General features: G+C 44.4%; 1 protein-coding gene across 1 annotated transcript in view; it reads right to left on the reverse strand.

Annotated features, from left to right (window-relative positions):
* Positions 1 to 14,207: 14,207 nt before the first annotated feature.
* The window catches only part of LOC132827422 (leucine-rich repeat-containing protein 75B-like), a 49,938-nt gene continuing 40,394 nt past the window's right edge, over positions 14,208 to 23,751 (reverse strand). The window contains exon 4 of the mRNA XM_060844098.1: positions 14,208 to 18,492. Within this exon, the coding sequence (XP_060700081.1) occupies positions 17,952 to 18,492 (541 nt within the window). The 3' untranslated portion in view covers positions 14,208 to 17,951. The remainder of the gene's footprint in view (positions 18,493 to 23,751) is intronic.

The following is a 23,751-nucleotide window of genomic DNA, read 5'->3' on the forward strand; positions in this document are numbered from 1 at the left end:
CAACTTATCTATATCCCGCTGTAACCTGCCACATCCTTTTTCGCTGTCCACAACTCCACCGACTTTCGTGTCACCCGCAAACTTGCTCACCCAGCTTTCAAGCCCCTCCTCTAGGTCATTTATAAAAATGACAAACAGCAATAGTCCCAAAACAGATCCTTGTGGAACACCGCTAGTAACTGCACTCCAAGATGAACCTATACCATCAACTACTACCCTCTGTCTCCTTCCAGCCAGCCAATTCCTAATCCAAATCTCTAATACACCCTCAATGCCATACCTCCGTAGTTTTTGCATTAGCCTACCATGGGGTACCTTATTGAACGCCTTGCTAAAATCCATATACACTACATCTACTGCTTTACCCTCTTCCACTTCCTTGGTCACCTTCTCAAAGAACTCAGTAAGGTTTGTGAGGCACGACCTGCCCTTCACAAAACCATGCTGACTATCCTTGATCACATTATTCCTACCCAGATGTTCATAAATCCTATCCCTTACAATTCTCTCTAAGACTTTGCCCACAACAGAAGTGAGACTCACTGGCCTATAATTACTCGGGCTATCCCTACTCCCCTTCATGAACAAGGGGACCACATTCGCTATCCTCCAGTCTTCTGGCACTATTCCCGTAGACAATGACGACATAAAAATCAAGGCCAATGGCTTCGCTATCTCCTCCCTAGCTTCCCAGAGGATCCTAGGATAAATGCCATCAGGCCCAGGGGACTTATCTATTTTCATCCTTTCCAGTATTCCCCAGACCTCTTCCCTACATACCTCAAGGCCATCCATTCTAATCACTTGTGACTCAATATTCACATCAGCAACAGTGTCCTGTTCCTGAGTGAATACTGACGAAAAGTATTGATTTAGTGTCTCTCCAATCTCCTCTGCCTCCACGCACAACTTCCCACTACTATCCTTGACTGGATCGATACCTACCCTAGTCATCCTTTTATTCCTGACATACCTATAGAAAGCCTTTGGGTTTTCCCAAATCCTACCAACTAAGGACTTTTCATGTCCCCTTCTCGCTGCTCTTAGCTCTCTCTTTAGATCCTTCCTGGCTACCTTATAACTCTCAATCGCCCCAACTGAATCTTCACGCCTCATCTTTACATAGGCCGCCGTCTTCCCTTTCACAAGGGATTCCAATTCCTTATTAAACCATGGCTCCCTCACAAGACCCTTTACTCCCTGCCTGACTGGTACATACTTATCAAGGACACCCAATAGCTGTTCCTTGAACAATCTCCACATATCATTTGTGTTCTTCCCTTGAAGCCTATTTTTCCAATCCACGCATCCTAAGTCATGCCTCACCGCATCATAATTTCCCTGCCCCAGCTATAACTCTTGCCCTGCAGTGCACACTTATCCCTCTCCATCACTAGAGTAAAAGTCACCGAGTTGTGGTCACTGTCCCCGAAGTGCTCACCTACCTCCAAGTCTAACACCTGGCCTGGTTCATTACCTAGAACCAAATCCAGTATAGCCTCACCTCTTGTTGGCCCGTCTACATATTGTGTCAGGAAACCTTCCTGCATACATTGGACAAACACCGACCCATCTAACGAACTCGAGCTATAGCTTTCCCAGTCAATATCTGGGAAGTTAAAGTCCCCCATAACAACCACCCTGCTACTTTCACTCTTCTCCTGAATCATCCTCGCAATACATTCCTCTACTTCTCTCGGAGTATTACGAGGCCTGTAGAAAACTCCTAACAGTGTGACCTCACCTTTCCTATTTCTAACCTCAGCCCAAACTACCTCAGATGGCAAGTCTTCCTCCACCGTCCTTTCCACCGCTGTAATACTATCCTTGACAAACAATGCCACACCTCCCCCTCTTTTACCCCCATCTCTGACCCTGCTAAAACATTTAAACCCTGGAACCCGCAACAGCCATTCCTGTCCCTGTTCTACCCACGTCTCTGTAATGGCCACAACATCGAAGTCCCAGGTACCAACCCACGCTGCAAGTTCACCTACCTTATTTCTTATACTTCTGGCATTGAAGTATACACACTTCAAGCCACCTTCCAGTTTACAGGCACCCTCCGAGATCGATGCCTTGTTCCTAACCTCCCTACACTCAAGGTCCTGTACCCTAAAGCTACTGTCCAGGTTCCCATGCCCCTGCAGAGTTAGTTTAAACCCTCCCTAAGAGCACTAGCAAACCTCCCCCCAAGGATACTGGTGCCCCTCAGGTTCAGGTGTAGACCATCCTGTTTATAGAGGTCCCACCTTCCCCAGAAAGAACCCCAGTTGTCCAGAAACCGGAATCCCTCCCTCCTGCACCATCCCTGTAGCCACGCATTTAACTGTTCTCTCTCCCTATTCCTCGACTCTCTATCACATGGCACGGGTAACAAACCAGAGACAACAACTCTGTTCGTTCTAGCTCTGAGCTTCCAACCTAGCTCCCTGAAAGCCTGCCTAACACCCTCACCCCTCTTCCTACCTATGTCGTTGGTGCCAACGCGGCCCATGATCTGGGGTTTCTCCCCCTCCCCCTTAAGGACCCGGAAAACATGATCAGAGACATCACGTACCCTTGCACCTGGGAGGCAACATACCAATCGTGAGTCTCTGTCGCCCCCGCAAAACCGCCTATCTGTGCCCCTCACTATTGAGTCCCCAAGAACTATTGCTCTACCTTTCTCCACCCTTCCCTTCTGAACAACGGGGACAGGCTCCGTGCCAGAGGCCAGAACCTAGTTGCTTACCCCTGGTAAGTCACCCCCCCCACAAGTATCCAAAACGGTATACTTGTTCTTGAGGGGAATGACCGCAGGGGGTCCCTGCACTGGCTGCTTCCTCCCACTCCCCCTCACTGTCACCCATCTCTCTATAACTTTCGGAGTAACTACTTCCCTAAAGCTCTGATCTATGACCACCTCTGCCTCCCGAATGATCCGCAGTTCATCCAACTCCAGCTCCAGTTCCCTAACATGGTCTTGGAGGAGCTGGAGATGGGTGCACTTCTTGCAAGTGTAATCAGCAGGGACGCTAATGGCTTCCCTCACCTCATACATGTTGCAAGAAGACTCCAAGCAACACAATATTTGCCCCCAATTTTGCTAGGGCACCTTGTTGCCACACTTGATTAAATGCGGCCTTGATGTCAAGGGCTATAATTCTCACCTCATCTCTGGAATTCAGATCTTTTGTCCATTTTTGAACCTAGACTGAAATGAGCTGAGGAGCTGAGTGGCCCCAGTGGAACCCATATTGGGCATCACTGAGCAGGTTGTTGCCAGTGCGACAGGACATATCCAGGGATGGTAAAGTATGAGTCAGTAAGTATAACTGTGTCAAGCTGTTTCTTGACTAGTCTGTGAGATAGCTCTCCCAATTTTGACATTAGCCCCCAGATGTCAGTAAGAAGGACCTTGCAGGGTCATCAGGGCGTTTCAGCCATTCTTTCCAGATGGTCTGATTTCATTTGTTTGTTGAGAATTTGTAGCAATTGATACAACTGAGTAGCTTGCTAGGCCATTCAGAGGGCAGTTGAGAGTCAACCACATTGTGTGGGGTTGGAGTCACATGTAGGTCAGACCAGGCAAGAATGGCAGATTTCTTTCCCTGAAGGACACTGGTGAAACAGATGGTTTTTTTTCTGACAAATGACAATAGCTTCATGGTCATTAGTAGATTCTTAATTCCAGATTTTCTTTAGTAAGTCCAAATTCCACCATCTGCCATGGTAGGATTTGAACCCGGATCCTCAGAACATTAGTTGAGTCTCTGGATTAATAGTCTAGTAATAATACCACGTGACCATCTACCCCACTAACATTAAATACAGATAGTGGGGTATGGGGAAAAGGAAGGATGATTTGAAATGTATTGGTTCAGTGAGTAGCATTGCTGCCTCGCAGTGCCAGGGACCCAGGTTTGATTCCAATCTCAGGTGTCCAGCCCAGTCATACAGATGTACAGATGGAAACAAACCCTTCGGTCCAACCCGTCCATGCCGATCAGATGTCCCAGATGCCAGCACCCAGCCCATATCCCCCCAAAGCCTTCCTATTCATTTATCCATCCAGATACCTTTAAATGTTGCAATTGTACTAGCCTCCACCAATTCCTCTGGCAGCTCATTCCATACACAACACACTTAGAGTGAAAAGGTTGCCCCTTAGGTCTCTTCTATATCTTTCCCCTCTCACCCTAAGTGGTGAGAGGGGAAAGATATAGCCTTCTAGTTCTGGACTCCACCACCCCAGGGAAGCAACTTTGCCTATTTATCCTATCCATGCCACTCATGAATTTATAAACCTCTATAAGGTCACCCCTCAGCCTCCGACGCTCCAGGGAAAACAGCCCCAGCCCATTCAACCTCTCCCTATAGCTCAAATCCTCCAACCCTGGCAACATCCTTGTAAATCAACTCCATCTGACACTTCTCATCCCAATTTTCCATCTGATTAAGAACCCATTATAATCTGAAATAATCTTCTTCACTGTCCACTACACCTCCAATTTTGGTGTCATCTGCAAATTTTCTAACTATACCTCTTATGCTCACATCCAAATCATTTATATAAATGATGAAAAGCAGTGGACCCAGCACCTATCCTTGTGGCACTCCACTGGTCACAGGTTTCCAGTTGACAAACAACCCTCCACCACCACCCTCTGTCTTGTACCTTCAAGCCAGTTCTGTATCCAAATGGCTATTCTCCCTGTATTCAGTGAGATCTAACCTTGCTAACTAGTCTCCCATGGGGAACCTTGTCAAACGCCATATAGATCATGTCCACCACTCTGCCCTCATCAATCCTCTTTGTTACTTCTTCAAAAAACTCAATCAAGTTTGTGAGACATGATTTCCCCAGCAGAAAGTGATGTTGACTATCTCTAATCAGTCCTTGCTGTTCCAAATACATGTACATTCTGTCCCTCAGGATTCCCTCCAACAACTTGCCCACCACCGACATCAGGCTCACTGGTCTATAGTTCCCTGGTTTACCATCCTTCTTAAACAGTGGCACCACATTAGCCAACCTTCAGTCTTCTGGCACCTCACCTGTAACTATCAATGATACAAATATCTCAGCAAATGGCCCAACAATCACTTGCCTAGTTTCCCACAGAGTTCTAGGGTACACCTGATCAGGTCCTGGGGTTTATTCATTTTAATGTGTTTCTAGTCTGTGAGGAGTTTGCACATTCTGTGTATGTGTGGGTTTCCTGTGGCTGCTGTGGTTTCCACCCACAGTCCGAAGATACACAGGTTATGTGGATTGACTATGTTAAATTGCACATCGTGTCCAGGGGTACGTAGGTTAGGTGGACAGGCCGTGGGAAATGCAGGATTACGGGGATAGAGTAGGGGGTGGGTTTGGGTGGAATGCTCTTTGAAGGGTTGGTGTGGACATGATGAGCCAAATGGCCTGTTTCTGTACTGTAGGGACTATATGATTTATAAATGGAATATCTGGACTCCTGGTTCCAGAGTTTGTTAGTTATTACTCCTTTGGGAATTTTGCAAAGTTAAAATATTCCAAAAAATGCTGAAAGAAAACTCAAAACATTTAACCGCATCTGCTCCCAGGAGGACCAATTCCAACACCGCACAGCCCAGATGGCCTCCTTCAAGGACCGCAGATTCCCCCCAGACGTGATCGACGATGCCCTCCACCGCATCTCCTCCACTTCCCGCTCCTCCGCCCTTGAGCCCCGCTCCTCCAACCGCCACCAAGACAGAACCCCACTGGTTCTCACCTACCACCCCACCAACCTCCGCATACAACGTATCATCCGCCGCCATTTCCGCCACCTCCAAACGGACCCCACCACCAAGGATATATTTCCCTCCCCTCCCCTATCAGCGTTCCGCAAGGACCACTCCCTTCGTGACTCCCTCGTCAGATCCACACCCCCCACCAACCCAACCTCCACCCCCGGCACCTTCCCCTGCAACCGCAGGAAATGTAAAACTTGCGCCCACACCTCCACACTCACTTCCCTCCAAGGCCCCAAGGGATCCTTCCATATCCGCCACAAGTTCACCTGTACCTCCACACACATCATCTATTGCATCCGCTGCACCCGATGTGGCCTCCTCTATATTGGTGAGACAGGCCGCTTACTTGCGGAACGCTTCAGAGAACACCTCCGGGCCGCCCGAACCAACCAACCCAATCACCCCGTGGCTCAACACTTTAACTCCCCCTCCCACTCCACCGAGGACATGCAGGTCCTTGGACTCCTCCACCGGCAGAACACAACTACACGACGGCTGGAGGAGGAGCGCCTCATCTTCCGCCTGGGAACCCTCCAACCACAAGGTATGAATTCAGATTTCTCCAGTTTCCTCATTTCCCCTCCCCCACCTTGTCTCAGTCGGTTCCCTCAACTCAGCACCGCCCTCCTAACCTGCAATCCTCTTCCTGACCTCTCCGCCCCCACCCCACTCCGGCCTATCACCCTCACCTTGACCTCCTTCCACCTATCCCACCTCCATCGCCCCTCCCCCTAGTCCCTCCTCCCTACGTTTTATCTTAGCCTGCTTGGCTCTCTCTCTCTTATTCCTGATGAAGGGCTTATGCTCGAAACGTCGAATTCTCTATTCCTGAGATGCTGCCTGGCCTGCTGTGCTTTGACCAGCAACACATTTGCAGCTCAAAACATTTAATGTCAAAGTAGCAAAATATCCAGCAGAAAAAGCCAGCTCCAACAATGTTGGTTCTTATTTAAGAATTGTTCAGTGGTGGACCAAATATAGTTTAATAATAAGCTTTCGATTGGTATATCAGGAATAAAAGAATGACTAGAGAAAGATTAGGGCCAAACAAGGATAGTAGTGGAAAGTTGTGTGTGGAGTCCAAGGAGATAGGGGAAGCACGAAATGAATATTTTTTGTCAGTATTCACACTTGAAAAAGATAATGTTGTCAAGGAGAATACTACACTAGAAAGGGTTAAGATTCACAAGGAGGAGATGTTAGCAATTCTGGAAAGTGTGAAAATAGATGGGCCAGATGCGATGTATCCTAGGAGTCTCTGGGAAGCCAGGGAGGAGATTGCTGAGCCTTTGGCTTTGTGTTTTATGTCGTCATTGTCTACAGGAATAGTGGCAGAAGACTGGAGGATAGCAAATGTTGTCCCTTTGTTCAAGAGGGGGAGTAGAGTCCAACCTGGTAATTATAGACCAGTGAGTCTTATTTCAGTTGAGGATAAAGTGTTGGAAAAGGTTACGAGAGAGGATTTATAATCATCTAGAGAGGAATTAGTTGATTAGGGATAGTCAACACCGATTTGTGAAGGGTGCGTCGTGCCTCACAAACCTTATTGAGTTCTATGAGATGTTGACCAAGGACATGCATGAGGGTAAAATGGTTGCTGTGGTGTATATGGATTTCAGTAAGGCATTTGATAAGGTTCCCCATGGTAAGGGGGGGAAAATATTGCACTAAAAGCAAAGGCATGGGATTGAGGGTGATTTCGCGGTTGGGATCAGAAATTAATTATTTGAAAGAAGACAGAGGGTGGCGGTTGATGGAAAATGTTCATCCTGAGTTACTAGTGCCATACCAGAAAGATCTGTGTTGGGTCCACTGCTGTTTGTCATTTTTTATAAATGACCGACATGAGGGTGTAGAAGGATGGGTTAGTAAATTTGCATATGACACAAAGGTTGGTGGAGTTGTAGATCATGCTGAAGGATGTTGTAGGTTACTGAGGGACATAGATAAGTTGCAGAGCTGGGCTGAGAGGTGGCAAATGGAGTTTAATGTGGAAAAGTGTGAGGTGATTCACTTTGGAAGGAGCAACAGGAATAGAGAGTACTGGGCTAATGGTAAGATTGTTGGTAGTGTAGATGAGCAGAGAGATCTCGGTGTCCATCCATGAAAATTGCCACTCAAGTTGATAGGGTTGTAAAAAAGTCTTACAGTGTGTTAGCTTTAATTGGTAGAGGGTTTGAGTTTCAGAGCCGCAAGGTCATTCTGCAGCTGTACAAAACTCTGGTGCAGCTGCACTTGGAGTATTGCATGCAGTTCTGGTCACCACATTAGAGGAAGGATGTGAAAGCATACTGTGCAGAGGATATTTACCAGGATATTGCCTGATATGGAGGGAAGGTCTTATGAAGAAAGGCTGAAGGACTTGAAACTGTATTTGTTAGAGAGAAGAAGGTTGAGAGGTAACTTAATTGAAACATAATAATCAGAGGGTTAGGTAGGGTGGACAGTGAGAGCCTTTTTCCTCGGATGGTGATGGCAAGCACGAGGGGACATAGCTTTAAATTGAGGGGTGATAGATACAGGACAGATGTCAGAGGTAGTTTCTTTATTCTGAGAATAGTAGGGGTGTGGAATGCCCTGCCTGCAACAGTAGTAGACTTGCCAAATTTAAGGGCATTTATATGGTCATTAGATAGACATATGGATGAAAATAGTTGAAAATGTGTTGCTGGTTAAAGCACAGCAGGTTAGGCAGCATCCAAGGTATAGGAAATTCGACGTTTCGGGCATAAGCCCTTCATCAGGAATCCTGATGAAGGGCTTATGCCCGAAATGTCGAATTTCCTATTCCTTGGATGCTGCCTAACCTGCTGTGCTTTAACCAGCAACACATTTTCAACTGTGATCTCCAGCATCTGCAGACCTCATTTTTTACCCATATGGATGAAAATAGACTAGTGTAGGGGAGAGAGGTTTCACAGGTCGGTGCAACATCGTGGACCCAACAAGGGCCTGTACTGCGCTGTAGTGTCCTATGTTCTATACGTCAGGTTATGTGATCTGGTTGAATGCTAAGACTGGACATTGATCAATAGTTGTGACAATGGGTGTAGTGCTTTGTTTTCAATTAATGAGGCTTGCCTGCAGATAAATAACCCTGCACTCTGAAAAATCCAATCACTTGAATTTAAAACCACCTATTGGCAAAATTCGGAGCTTGAAGCTCACAGAACGGGATCATATGTGTATCCTACATGAAACTGGATTTGAACTCAGAGTTTTCAGCTTCAGAGCTGACAGCATTAATTATTGAAGGAACAAAGTGCAGAGGAGATTCTCCAATCGTCAATGATGAGCTGGAACTTCTTCCCTATAGTGCATTAGACACATTGCTTGAGTCATAATGTTATTTTGATCATCACTACGGGAAGACATCCAGTGAATCGATAGACCTATCCTGGCTTCTCAGCTGTCACTCTGAGTTAGATCCACAACTTTTCTCAGAGAGCCTGTTTGCAGTAGGAATGATGTAGGTTACCAAGGAAACAGCAAATTAACATCGATCAAACTAGTTGGTACATGTGATATGTCAAGAAGCCACTAGCTATTGTTTTCAGGTGCTTTACATCATCTCTCAGCCTCACAGTGGAGCAGACAAGGTATGGAAAGGGTTGTTCTGACAAGCCTTACCATTATAGACACTTTGTGTTGAGGTTGAGTAGTAGTACTCTAGGCCTGAAACTATAAGACTGGATAACACTCCTCCTTTGGCCATTTTTTCAGCAACAAACTGGTGACTGCTCTATAGCATTATCTTTGGGCCAAGTAGTGAATGCTTACCTGACCTACATAGAACATAGAACAATACAGCACAGAACAGGCCCTTCGGCCCACGATGTTGTGCCGAACATCTATCCTAGATTAAGCACCCATCCATGTACCTATCCAATTGCCGCTTAAAGGTCGCCAATGATTCTGACTCTACCACTCCCACGGGCAGTGCATTCCATGCCCCCACCACTCTCTGGGTAAAGAACCCACCCCTGACATCTCCCCTATACCTTCCACCCTTCACCTTAAATTTATGTCCCCTTGTAACACTCTGTTGTACCCGGGGAAAAAGTTTCTGACTGTCTACTCTATCTATTCCTCTGATCATCTTATAAACCTCTATCAAGTCACCCCTCATCCTTCGCCGTTCCAACGAGAAAAGGCCGAGAACTCTCAACCTATCCTCATACGACCTATTCTCCATTCCAGGCTACATCCTGTTAAATCTTCTCTGCACCCTCTCCAAAGCCTCCACATCTTTCTTACCGTTAACCCTATATTCCGCATTCTTATTTGTTCTTCCAAAATGGACAACCTCACACTTGGCAGGGTTGAACTCCATCTGCCACTCCTCAGCCCAGCTCTGCATCATATCTAAGTCCCTTTGCAGCCGACAACAGCCCTCCTCACTGTCCACAACTCCACCAATCTTCGTATCATCTGCAAATTTACTGACCCACCCTTTGACTCCCTCATCCAAGTCATTAATAAAAATTACAAACAGCAGAGGACCCAGAACTGATCCCTGCGGAACTCCACTTGTAACTGGGCTCCAGGCTGAATATTTACCATCTACTACCACTCGCTGACTTCGACCGGTTAGCCAGTTTTCTATCCAATTGGCCAAATTTCCCTCTATCCCATGCCTCCTGACTTTCCGCATAAGCCTACCATGGGGAACCTTATCAAATGCCTTACTAAAATCCATGTACACTACATCCACTGCTCTACCCTCATCCACATGCTTGGTCACCTCCTCAAATAATTCAATAAGACTTGTAAGGCAAGACCTACCCTTCACAAATCCATGCTGGCTGTCCCTAATCAAGCAGTGTCTTTCCAGATACTCATAAATCCTATCCCTCAGTACCCTTTCCATTACTTTGCCTACCACAGAAGTAAGACTAACTGGCCTGTAATTCCCGGGGTTATCCCTATTCTCTTTTTTGAACAGGGGCACAACATTCGCTACTCTCCAGTCCTCTGGTACCACCCCCGTTGACACTGAAGACGAAAAGATCATTGCCAACGGTACTGCAATTTCCTCTCTTGCTTCCCACATAACCTAGGATATATCCTGTCAGGCCCAGGGGACTTGTCTATCCTCAAGTTGCTCAAAATGTCCAACACATCTTCCTTCCTAACAAGTATCTCTTCTAGCTTACCAGTCCGTTTCACACTCTCCTCTTCAACAATATGGTCCCTCTATTCAAGACCTCGCCTATCTCTTCCGACTCAATACACAATCACCCACTACTGTCCTTGATCGGACCTACCCTCGTTCTCGTCATTCTCATGTTTCTCACATACGCATAAAATGCCTTGGGGTTATCCTTGATCCTATCCGCCAAGGATTTTTCATGCCCTCTCTTAGCTCTCCTAATCCCTTTCTTCAGGTCCTTTCTGGCTATCCTGTATCCCTCCACTGCTCTATCTGAACCCTGTTTCCTCAACCTTATGTAAGCCTCCTTCTTCCTCTTTACTAGACATTCAACCTCCCTCGTCAACCAAGGCTCCCTCACACGACCATTTCTTTCCTGCCTGATAAATACATACATATCAAGGACACGTCGTATCTGCTCCTTGAAAAAATTCCACATTTCCACCACATCCTTCCCTGACAGCCCATGCTCCCAACTTATGCTCCTCAAATCCTGTCTTACAGCATCATAATTTCCCTTCCCCCAATTGTAAAATCTACCCTGTTGTGCGCACCTATCTCTCTCCATAACCAAGGTGAAAGTCATAGAATTGTGGTCACCATCACCAAAATGTTCACCTACTAACAAGCCCATCACTTGTCCCGGTTCATTACCGAGTACCAAATCCAATATGGCCTCCCCTCTGGTTGGACAATCTACATACTGAGTTAGAAAAGCTTCCTGGACACACTGCACAAACACCGCCCCATCCAATCTACTTGATCTAAAGAGCTCCCAATCAATATTTGGGAAGTTGAAGTCGCCCATGACTACGACCCTGTGACCTTTCCAAAATCCGTTTCCCAATCTGTTTCTCCACATCTCTGCTGCTATTGGGGGGCCTATAGTAAACACCCAACTAGGTGACTGCACCTTTCCTATTTCTGACTTCAGCCCATACTACCTCCAAAGGCAGATCCCCCTCAAACTTCCTTTCTGCAGCTGTTATACCATTAATGACTACACATGACTCCCATGGCAATGATGATTCTTAAATGCCCTCTGGCCTAGCCAGTGATGCCCTTGCGAATCAATATTTAAATAAAATGCTGCCAGCCAATGTCCCTGTGCCTCAGTGAATATTGGCACCTTACTGCTGCCTGAGGCAAGTGCATCATTTAATTTTGACCCTGCCATGACATTGGTTTGTATGTCCCTATCCCCTACCCCATCGTTATGGTATAGAAACGGTTACTGCACATTTGCCAATGGCAGTTTTGAGCACCAGGTCATCTGCAGTGCCAGCACATGATCAAACTTCTTGGAGATCATTCAACCCTTAAGCCTGTTCTGCTGTTGTATTAGATATGGGTGATCTGAATCTTCCATCAATCTGCCCATTTCTTGCTGTCAAGTAGCTTCAGCATCCAGTTTTTTTGGGGAGACAGATCAACTATATTCACTACTCACATTGCAGTCCCATTTACATTGGTGAGACTACACGCAGAGCGGGTGACTGCTTCAGGGAACACCTCTGTTTTATCTGCAGGAATTTCACTGACTTTCCAGTTGCTTTCCATTTCCACCTGAAGAGAAATTGAGGACTACAGATGCTGAAAGTCAAAAAGTGTGGCGCTGGAAAAGCACAGGAGGTCAGGCATCATTCAAGGAGCAAGAGAGTCAATGTTTTGGGTATAAGTCCCTCATCAGGAACCACTTTGCCTCCCATGCTAACATTTCTATCCTGGGCCTGCTATAGTGCTGCAATGAAACTCAATACCATTTTCTGCTCAGACACCTTTTAGCTTCAGAGACTCAATATTGAGGTCACCAACTTCAGAACATATAATGCCTTCCATTCTTATGCTTTGGAAATAAGTTCTGCATGTGTACCCTGTCTACACTTCTATCAGATCATCCAGCAACTTCTAAACTTGAGGAGTTGCAAAGCCTGTTTATGAAACTTGTCCATGTGATTTAATCCCCCACTGCTCTGGTGTTCTGTGCAGCTCCTGCCTCTCTACTTTGGATTCCAGCATCTGCAGTTTTTTAGTGTTTGATAAAGTTCGTTGTCAGGCAACTTGCCAGAGACACATGGTCTCACTCCAATAACTGTTCACTATTTACACTCCTCAATAATCTGTACCTCCTACAACTTTTCTCCAATAATTAGATTAGAGTGTGGAAACAGGCCCTTCAGCCCAACAAGTCCACACTGACCCTCCGAAGAGCAATCCACCCAGATGGCCAATTCACCTAACCTGCACATTTTTGGACCGTGGGAGGAAACCAATGCAGACACGGGAAGAATGTACAAATTCCACACAGGCCTGACGTGGGAATTGAACTCAGGTCTCTAGCGCTGTGAGGCAGCAGGGCTAACCACTGTGCCACCACGTTCCTCAATAATCTTAAACCCCAATTTCTGTTCTCTATTAGTATTGCTCAGTTATCTTTAACTCCAAACAAGTGGCAAATAATTATATCCAAATCATTTATTGAAGGACATAGAAACACAATGACACTTTTATGACATTATTATTATATCACAGGTTCTGCTTATACCAGGTCAGGTTCCCAATAGAACACAAGATTCCAGTAAGACTGTGGCATGAAATGACCTTTCTTTAATTGATTTGCTGTGAAGTTTGTTTTACAGCACATCCAAAAACCCTCACCTGACATGGTGGCATTAGGCTGAAAATGGATGACCAGTGGTGCAGAAAACAATGCCATTGAGATCATCTTCCTGAAAGTCAGGTATCACACGTCACATCAGAAAGACAACACTAACATCTGAAGTAGGAACATCGTTGGATACTATCACCTCAAAAAGTTTGTTAATCAGGGAGAGTCAGTATAGATTCAAACAGGGTAGGTCATGCCTGACAAATCACCTCTAGTTTTTTGAAGAGGTGTCAAAGGTGGTAGACAGAGTTAAGTCAATGCATGTTGTTTAAAGTCCGAGACAAGAAACTGTTAGCTTAGTTGGAAGCCCATAGAACTAATGACAAATTACTGACATAGTAAACTGATTGAGGGGCAGGAAACAGATAGTTAGAATAATGGGTAAGTACTCAAACTGGCAGGATGTGACTAGTGGTGTTCCATAAGGGCCTCAATTATTCACAATATTAATTAATGACTTGGATAATGGCATGTAAAGTCAAATGTCCAGATTTGTTGAGGACACAAAATTGGGCAACCTAATAGACAGTGTTGATGACAGCATAAAACTGCAACAAGATATTGATTTATTCGGTGAATGGGCAAAGCTGTTGCAGATGGATTTTAATATAAGCAAGCATTAGGTTATCCATTTTGGACTGAAAAAGGATGGATCAGGGTACTTTTAAAAGGCACAAAGTTAAATGTAGTTGATGTCCAATGAAATTTGAGTTTCAGGTGCATAGCTTTTTAAAATCTATGAAGTTTGTGGGTGTGTGGACAGCACAGTGGTTAGCACTGCTGCTTCACAGCGCCAGAGACCCGGGTTCAATTCCCGCCTCAGGCGACTGACTGTGTGGAGTTTGCACGTTCTCCCTGTGTCTGCATGGGTTTCCTCCGGGTGCTCCAGTTTCCTCCCACAGTCCAAAGATGTGCGGGCCAGGTGAATTGGCCATGCTAAATTGCCTGTAGTGTTAGATAAGGAGTAAATGTAGGGATAGGAGTGGGTTGTGCTTCGGCAGGTCGATGTGGACTTGTTTCCGAAGGGCCTGTTTCCACACTGTAAGTAATCTAATCTAAAAACGCCACAAACAGATGCAGAAAATAGTCAAGAAGGCTAATGGAATGCTGACCTTCATATCTAAGGGGTGGAGTATAAAGATGCAGATGTCATGCTACAGTTATACAAAACCCAGGTTAGACCCCACTTCGAGTACTATGAGGAACAGATCTGGGCACCACACCTTGGGGAGGATGATTTGACCCTGGAGGGAGTTCGACACAGGGATGATACCTGGACTTCAGGGGTTATGTTATAAGGAAAAAATAGACCTTTATTGTCTACAATTTAGAAGGTTAAGGGACAATCTAATTGAGGTCTTCAGGATATAAACAAAGAAAGACAGGTAGATAAACATAAAACTATTTCCACTGGTTGAAGATTCTAGAACCAGGAGGCATAGTCTAAGAATTAGGGCCAAGCCATTCAGGAGAGATGTCAGAATAGACTGCTACATGCAAAGAGTAGTGGAAGTTTAGAATTCTCTCCCTCAAATGGTGGTCAATGCTAATTAACTGTCAACTTTTGAGAGACACATTTTTTATTTAGCACTGAGATACAGGCCCATGGCAGACATATGCAGTTCAGTCACAGATCATCCACGGTCTCACTGAATAGCAGGGGAGGCACAAGTGACTGGGTGGCCTACTCCTGCTCCTATGTTTCTAACTCTTCCTCAGAGTTGCTCCACTATGGCAGCCTTGACGTCTTGTGAAACTTGGAACTCAGCACTGACAGTGTTACTAGCTGAACCAGGGGAATCATCAGCAGCCCATGGTCAGTGCTTTCTCAGAATGATCTCTTGTGTGACCATTCACAAGGACATTTGAATGTGGTTATCGAGAGGGAGAGCCGACAGACATGGATTAGGACAAAAATAGAAGTGGTTGATGAGAAGAACCTGTCTATTGGCCAATGACCTCATCTACTGTAGCTTTTAAGCAGAGGTATTTGGTTGGAGGATGGGACAGGACCACAGTAATCATGAGATAACCATTCAGCACCTCAGACCTGGCCTGCCCTTCCATTGATTATGGGCTATTTATAATATCAGCTCAATTTTCCTGCTTCTGCACCATTCCCTTGTCCAAAAATATTAATTCCTCTAATTTTTCCTTCTTTCTCTTTTCCCAAAGTCAGCTACTGCTCAAGATGAAGCATACGACTATCTCAGCTAAAAGTATCACTCAAGGTTTTCTCCACATCTAGTGACATTGTTTTCATTTTGTAAGGCCCAGTTTTTCTCCGATAGAATTTGTAGGTGGATTTCTATGATTCTTATTCCAATTCCCAAAGTGTGTTCCCATTATGGGAAAAACCTGTTGGAAACCTGAACTGGTAGAGTTGACAGCAAACTTACAAATCTAAGTTTAAATTTAGGTATGGCATGGTGGTTTAGCGGTTAGTACTGTTGTCTAACAGCACTAGGGTCCCTGGTCCAAGTGTAAAGATTTACTAGGATGGTGCCAGGAATGGAGGTTTGAGTTACAATGAGGGGCTGGTAGGCTAGGACATTTTACACTGGAGCATAGGAGGTTGAGGGGTGACAATATAGACATTTATAAAATCATGAGAGATAATATAAAGTGAATATCTTTTCCCTGGGGTGGAGAAGTGCAAGACTATGGGGCATATTTTTAAGGTGGGAGAAGATAGATTTTAAAAAGATATAAGCAGTAACTTTTTTTTTTTACACACAGAATGGTTCGTATGTGGAATGAACTGCCAGAGAAGTGGTGGATGTGGTTTCAGTTACAACATTTAAAAAATATTAGAATAAGTACATGAATAAGAAAGGAGAGATGTTAGTCAAACATAGGCAGGTAGGACTAGTTTAGTTTGAGATTATGGTTGGCATGGACTGGTTGGACCAAAGGATCGGTGTCTATGCTTTATAACTGTCTGTGTGGAGATTGCACGTTCTCCCTTTGTCTGCATGGGCTTCCTCTGGGTACTCCAGTTTCTTCCTACAGTCCAAAGATGTGTAGGTTAATTGGATTGACCATACTAAATATGGGGTTATGGAGATAGGGTGGGAGGCTGGATCTGGGCTGGCCCCTCTTCGGAGGGTCGGTGCAGATTTGATGGGCCAAATGGCCTCCATCATGTAGGGATTCATGATACTTAAAACAGAAATAATTGCAGAACTAAGCCAGTAGGTAGGACCTTTTACACTGGAGTATAGGAGGTTGTGGGGTGACCACATAGACATTTATAAAATCATGAGGGATATAGATAAGGTGAATATCTTTTCCCTAGGGTGGGCAAGTTCAAGACTAGGGGGCATATTTTTAAGGTGAGAGAAGAAAGATTTTAAAAATATATAAAAAGTAACTTTTTCTGAAAATGGGAAAACAAATGAACAAACAATTGTCAAATATAGTTAGGAGAGACTTTTGTGAGGTTGAATCACAGATGTCAGCATATGAACAACAGAGCTCTCTATGTTCACAGTTGAAATGAACAATACAGTTATATGTACAAAAGTTTAGAGTTGGCCAAAATGTACAAGTCAGTCGACATCCATGGAAAAACTAACAAGCAGCAGTTGCTAGAAATCTGAAACAAGTAAAAGATAGATCTGGATAGATTCAGTCTCTGTGTAGTGATCATGGCAGTTCAGACTGCAGACACCTCATTCGAACTGGAAGATATTACCAACACGACATTTAAATAGGAGCAGGCACACGTACGCGTACACAACATGCATGCATACACAATACATGCACACATAATTACATAGATATACTCACACAACATACACGTGACAGATTTATATCTGATGGGTATTTTTATATTTCACAGTGAGTCTTTGTGGATTCTACAGTGCTTGAAAATTTTAGCTGGAAAGTATTTCTCCAACCATGTGACAGTTCTACACGACACAACACACTCAGTCAATATTCAAAGTCATTAGTTTTGTGATGACCAAAACACAAGCACATTGGACAGCTGACAAACGGCTTTCTGTTCTTGTTGTGATGTACCAGACCATATTGACATTGCATCTTCCTTTCTGAAAGTTTGGAAGATTTTTGCACAAAAGTCAACATTTTGTTTTGTTTCTTTAAAGAGTTGACGCTACCAGCCAACGAAAGAAGAAGTTTCATCAGCTTCACTGACTAATGATACCCAGACTGAAGATCATGAGATATAAAATTCACTCTTGGACAATTTACGGGATCTATAAAGATACTTTGCTGGGATAGGCTTTCAAATAAATGGCAATTCATTTGGCCTAGGGGTATAACAACTGGCTGAAACCCAAACTAGGTTTAGAGTACGCCTTTACTGAACACAAACCGAAACCGAAACCTCTCACTGACACGCAATCATCTCTGGCAGCAGCCCTGTGGACCAATTTCCCTTTGCACTGTGGGCCAGTGACCATCTTCATCCTGCTCTGAGTGGGTGACCTCCTCCTCTGGCACCATCTCCTGGTCACTGGGCTGTCCTTCTGTGTACTCCTGGATAGTAGGAAGTGCCCCTTGTAGGCTGCAGCGCCGCCGTAGCCCTACCAGAAGAGGCTGGGGCATGGAGCAGATGTCTGCGTTGTTCCCCAGGTCAATCCAGGACAGTGCAGGATACTTGTTTGGCTCCTTCATCATCTCGGTCATTTCATTGACAACGAGCCGTGTCAGTCGGTTCCCATTCAGTGCCAGGTTGGTTAGTTTTGGAAGGGTTGCTAGCAAGGGCAACAAAAGTCGTAGGCTATCATCTGCCAACTCGGTGAAACTTAAATCGATGGAAGTCAGATGGTCTCGGTTCAGCTGCAAGTAATATGCCACACGGTGAATGTCCCTGGAAGAGAGTGGCATTCCTGATAGATCCAGGGAATCACTGGTGAGATTTTTCTGCAATGCAACTTTTAAGCTAAAAGGAAAAACAAGGAATAGATTATTTGAATTAATGCTCCTTGTTACTGGCTTGTTATTTCTTACCCGTGTTATGGACCAGATCAACCCTGTTTAAATACATCAGGGTGATCGCCTAAACCCTAATTTTTAACTTGCTTTAAGGCAAGTGTAAGAAGCAGTGTTCCAGACGTAATTTGATTGTGGGCAGCACAGTGGATCAATGGTTAGCACTGCTACCACACAACACCAGGAATCTGGGTTCAGTTTCACCCTCGAGTGAGTGTCTGTGTGGGTTTCCTCGGGGTGTTTCAGTTTCCACCCTAGTTCAAGGATGTGTGGGTTAGATGGATTGGGTGTGCTAAATTACACAGTGTCCAGGGAGGTGCATTTCCCAACCCTGGGAATTGCAGGGTTACAGGGATAGGGTAGGGGGTGGGGGTGGATCTGGGTGGGATGCTCTTCAGAACATCACTGTGGACTTAATGAGCTGAATGGCCTGTTTCCACACTGTAGGGATTCTCTGATTGGTCCTGCTACTTGGTTTTAAGCAAAACACACCCAGTTAAAACACAAACAAAAAGTAAAGAACTGATCTAACTAACTCAATTGAGAAACCTTAACAGAATAATAGATTATCTAATGACTTAACAACAACTATTTCAAGTAAATACAGCCTTGGCAAAGGCAAATTCAGTAAAATAGATTGTCTCACATGCAATTCAGTTCTCCTTCAGTTCAGGAGAAAAGAACACCAGGAGAAAATTCTGGCAGAGATATAGAACTCAAGGGTTTTGCTGTAGAAGGGTGAGATGGATGGGAGCTTCAAAACCCCAACAATAATTGAAAGCTAAACTAAAACTCTGGTTCTTTGGGAGCCTGACTCCATCATTCATGCTGCATCTGTTATTCTAACTTTAAAAAAAAACTAGGGCCTCACAAACTATTTAATTTATTGGCTTCAAGTAGACTGGTCATTTCTGTCTCAATCTCTCTTAATAAAACAAAGGATAAAATACACCTCTTAAAGCCATGGTATCGTCCCATCCTGACTTGTACTATAGTTCATTTCTCCAACTATTGGGAGATCAGTGGGTCCAATTTAAAAAGAGCAGGAAATCTCTTATGTTGAGGTGTTATTGATGAGTTGATCAGTACATGCAGCATTCATATGAAGACCATAAGAAACAGGAACAGGAGTAGGCCAATCAGCCCCTTGAGCCTGTTCCTGCAATTTAATCAGATTCAACTGCACAAAAGGACAAGTCCTAGAAAATATACCTACCACCCCAACACTTTGCTCAAAACAGGATGTGGGGGCAAGGGATAGTACTGTGTATAAACCACAGAATAATCATTGAGAAACAAAGTCCCAGTGATAAAATCCAATTTCTGCTTCACTCACTACATTTGATAGGATTTATTTAATATAATGTATGTCTTGTTACAAAATACAGTAAAAAGCATTGTATAGTCTCTGGTGCCATTTTAAAGCACAGAAAAATAAACTCAAACACAGAATGTAAAGACAGAAAAATGAAAGCATAAAGAAAGTGCCCAGTTTTAGAATCCTTCTTGTTAACTGCTCCGTCACAGGTCTGGTGGGCAGGCATGAGTCCTCTTTGCAGTACCACCACAGCTGGAACAAAAGTTGCCATTCTTCTACGCCATTTTGCCTCCACTGACGTAATCGTCACCATCTTGGTTACAGATTGATTACAAAACCGGAATTAAAAACACAAATAAAGGAAACAAAGCCAAAATGAATGAGAAACATCCAGATATTAAAGTCTTATTTAAGTCTTATCTATGCAGGCACCCAGGCCAAGCCACAGTTTGGATTCTCGGAAGGAGCTGAGTGCTTGCTGCCACTGACTGTACCACTTCGGATCTCCTGCTACTGCTGGCGCTGCCACAATCACCTCCAATTTTGTAACTGCTGGTGCCACAACTGGGTCCTGGAATGGGCTCTGCCACAGAAGATACACATTCAACAACAAGAGCTGGAAGTGCTCAAGAAAGTCTGACACAACCATACAGAACATTAAGGCACAGTACAGGCCCTAGATGTTGCGGTGACCTGTGGAACCAATCTGAAGTCTACCTATCCTACATTATTCCATTTTCATCCATGTGTTTATCCAATGACCATTTAAATGCCCTTAAAATTGGCAAGTCTGCTACTGTCGCAGGCAGGGGATTCCATGCCCCTACTACTCTGAGTAAAGAAACTGCCTCTGACATCTGTCCTATATCTATCACCCCTCAATTTAAAGCTATGTCCCCTCATGCCCCATCACCATCTGAAGAAAAAAACTCTCACTGTTCACCCTATCTAACCCTCTGATTATCTTCTATGTCTCTATTAAGTCACCTCTCAATCTTCTCTTTAACGAAAACAACCTCAAGTCCCTCAGCCTTTTCTATTAAGACCTTTCCTCCATACCAGGCAACATCCTACTAAATCTTTCCTGAATCCTTTCCGAAGCTTCCACATCCTTCCTATAATGCAGTGACAAGAACTGCATGCAAGACTCCAAGTGCAGCCACACCAGAGTTGAAAAATGTGTTGCTGGAAAAGCACAGCAGGTCAGGCAGCATCCAAAGAGCAGGAGAATCAACGTTTCGGGCATAAGCCCTTCTTCAGAAATTTCCTGCTCCTTGGATGCTGCCTGACCTGCAGCGCTTTTCCAGCAACACATTTTTCAGCTCTGCTCTCCAGCATCTACAGTCCTCACTTGCAGCCACACCAGAGTTTTGTACAGCTGCAACATGACCTCATGACTCCAAAACTCAATCAATGCTATCCCAGCATATGCCTTCTTGACAACCCTATCATCCTGGGCGGCAACTTTCATGGATCAATGTACATGGACACCGACTCATCACCACTCTGCTCATCTAAACTACCAACAATTTTACCAATTATCATAGTAGTCTTTATTCCTGTTGCTCCTTCCAAAGTGAATCACCTCATACTTTTCCACATGAAACTCAATTTGCCACCTCTCAGCCCAGTTCTGCAACTTATCTATGCCCTCAGTAACCTACAACATCCTTCGGCACTATCCATGACTCCACTGACCATGCTGTCATCTGCAAATTTACTAACCCATCCTTCTACGCCCTGTTCCAAATTATTTATAAAAATGACAAACAGCAGTGGACCCAAAACAGATCCTTGTGGTACACCACTATGTAACTGAATTCCAGGATGAACTTTCCCATCAATCACCACAGATAGCCAATTTCTGACTCAAAACACGAAATCACCCTCAATCTCATGCCTCCATATTTTCTGCAATAGCCTACCATGGGGAACCTTATCAAATGCCTTACTGAAATCCATACATACCACATCAACTGCTTTACCTTCATCCACCTGTTTGGTCACCTTTTCAAAGAACTCAATAAAGGTTTGTGAGGGATGACCTACCCTTCACAAAACCATGTTGAGTATCTCTCATCAATGTAATCCTTTCTAGATGATTATAAATCTTATCTCTTATAAACTTTCCAACACTTTACCCACAAGCGAAGTAAGGCTCACTGGTCTGTAATTACTGGGTTGTCTCTACTCCCCTTCTTGAACAAGGAGACAACATTTGCTAACCTCCAGTCTTCTGACACTGGACAATGAAGACATTAAAATCAAAGCCAGAGGCTCCCTGGCTTCCGAGAGAATCCTAGGATAAATCCCATCTGGCCCAGGGGACTTATCTATTTTCACACTTCCCAGAGTTGATAACACTTCCTCTTGTGAACCTCAGTCCTATCTAGTCTACTAGCTTGTATCTCAGTATTCTCCTCGACAACATTGTCCTTTTCCCGTGTGAATACCGATGAAAAACTTTCATTTCGCGCTTCTCCTATCTCCTCGGACTCCACGCACAACTTCCCACTGCTGTCCTTGATTGTTCCTAATCTTACTCTGGTCATTTTTTTATTCCTGATATATCTCTAGAAAGCTTTAGGGTTTTTCTTGACCCTATCTGTGAACGACTTCTCATGACCACCTCATGGACTTGCAGAAATTAGAAGCTGCTACCATCCCACACTTCAGTCAGCAATTGAGAGATGTTGGACAAAGAATATGCCAGGCTGTCACCAGGTGAAAAAAGAAACTAGACATTCTTGAAGAGGATAAGAACAGGAACTTCAGGAACAGACATAGTGGAAAAGGGTGTGGGATTGGGGATAACCATTAACATATATGCCTGGATTAGGATAATATTACACATAGTTGTAGGAATACAACTGGTATTGGTTCTGACATGGAATATAATAGCTGGAGGTCTTGTAGGCAATATGAGTCAGAGAGTCATAGCGATGTACAGCACAGAAACACACTCTTTGGTCCCAATCGTCCATGCTGACCAGATATCCTTACCTAACCTAGTCCCATGTGCCAGCACTTGGCCCATATCACTCTAAACCCTTCCTATTCACATACTCGTCCAGATGTCTTTTAAAGCCCTTCCTATTCATATACCTGTCCAAATGCCTTGTAATTGTATCAGCCTCCACCACTTCCTTTGGCAGCTCATTCTCTGTGACCCTTTAGGACCCTTTTAAATTTTTCTCCTCTCACCCTAAACCTATTTCTTCTAGATCTGGACTGTTCACTACACCTCCAATTTTGGTGTCATCTGCAAACTTACTAAATATATCTCCTATGTTCACATCAAAATCATTTATGTAAGTGACGAAAAGCCATGGACCCAGCACCGATCCTTGTGGCACTCCACTGGTCACAGGCTTCCAGTCTGAAAACAACCCTCCACTATCACCCTCTTCTTTGAGCCTACCTTTGAGCCAGTTCTTATCCAAATGTTTATTATTCCATAGGATCTAATCTTGCTAACCAGTATCTCTTGGGGAACCTTGTCCAACATCTGATTGAAGTCCATATAGATATCGTCCACCACTCTGCGCTCATCAATCCTCTTTGTTATTTCTTCAAAAAAACTCAATCAAGTTTGTGAGATATGATTTCCTCCGCACAAAGCCACGTTGACTATCCCTAATCAGTCCTTGCCTTTCCAAATACATGTATATCCTGTCCCTCAGGATTCTCTCCAACAACTTGCCCACCACTGATGTGAGGCTCACTGGTCTATAGTTCCCTGGCTTGTCCTTACCACCTTTTCTAAACAATGGCACCATGTTAGCCAACCTCCAGTCTTCTGGCACCTGTGACTATCAGCAAGAGTCCCAGCAATCACTTCTCTAGCTTCCCACAAAGTTCTACAGTACACCTCATAGAGTCATAGACATG

This window comes from Hemiscyllium ocellatum, chromosome 24 (assembly GCF_020745735.1).
Source record: "Hemiscyllium ocellatum isolate sHemOce1 chromosome 24, sHemOce1.pat.X.cur, whole genome shotgun sequence".
In the NCBI taxonomy this organism is placed as follows: Eukaryota; Metazoa; Chordata; class Chondrichthyes; order Orectolobiformes; family Hemiscylliidae; genus Hemiscyllium; species Hemiscyllium ocellatum.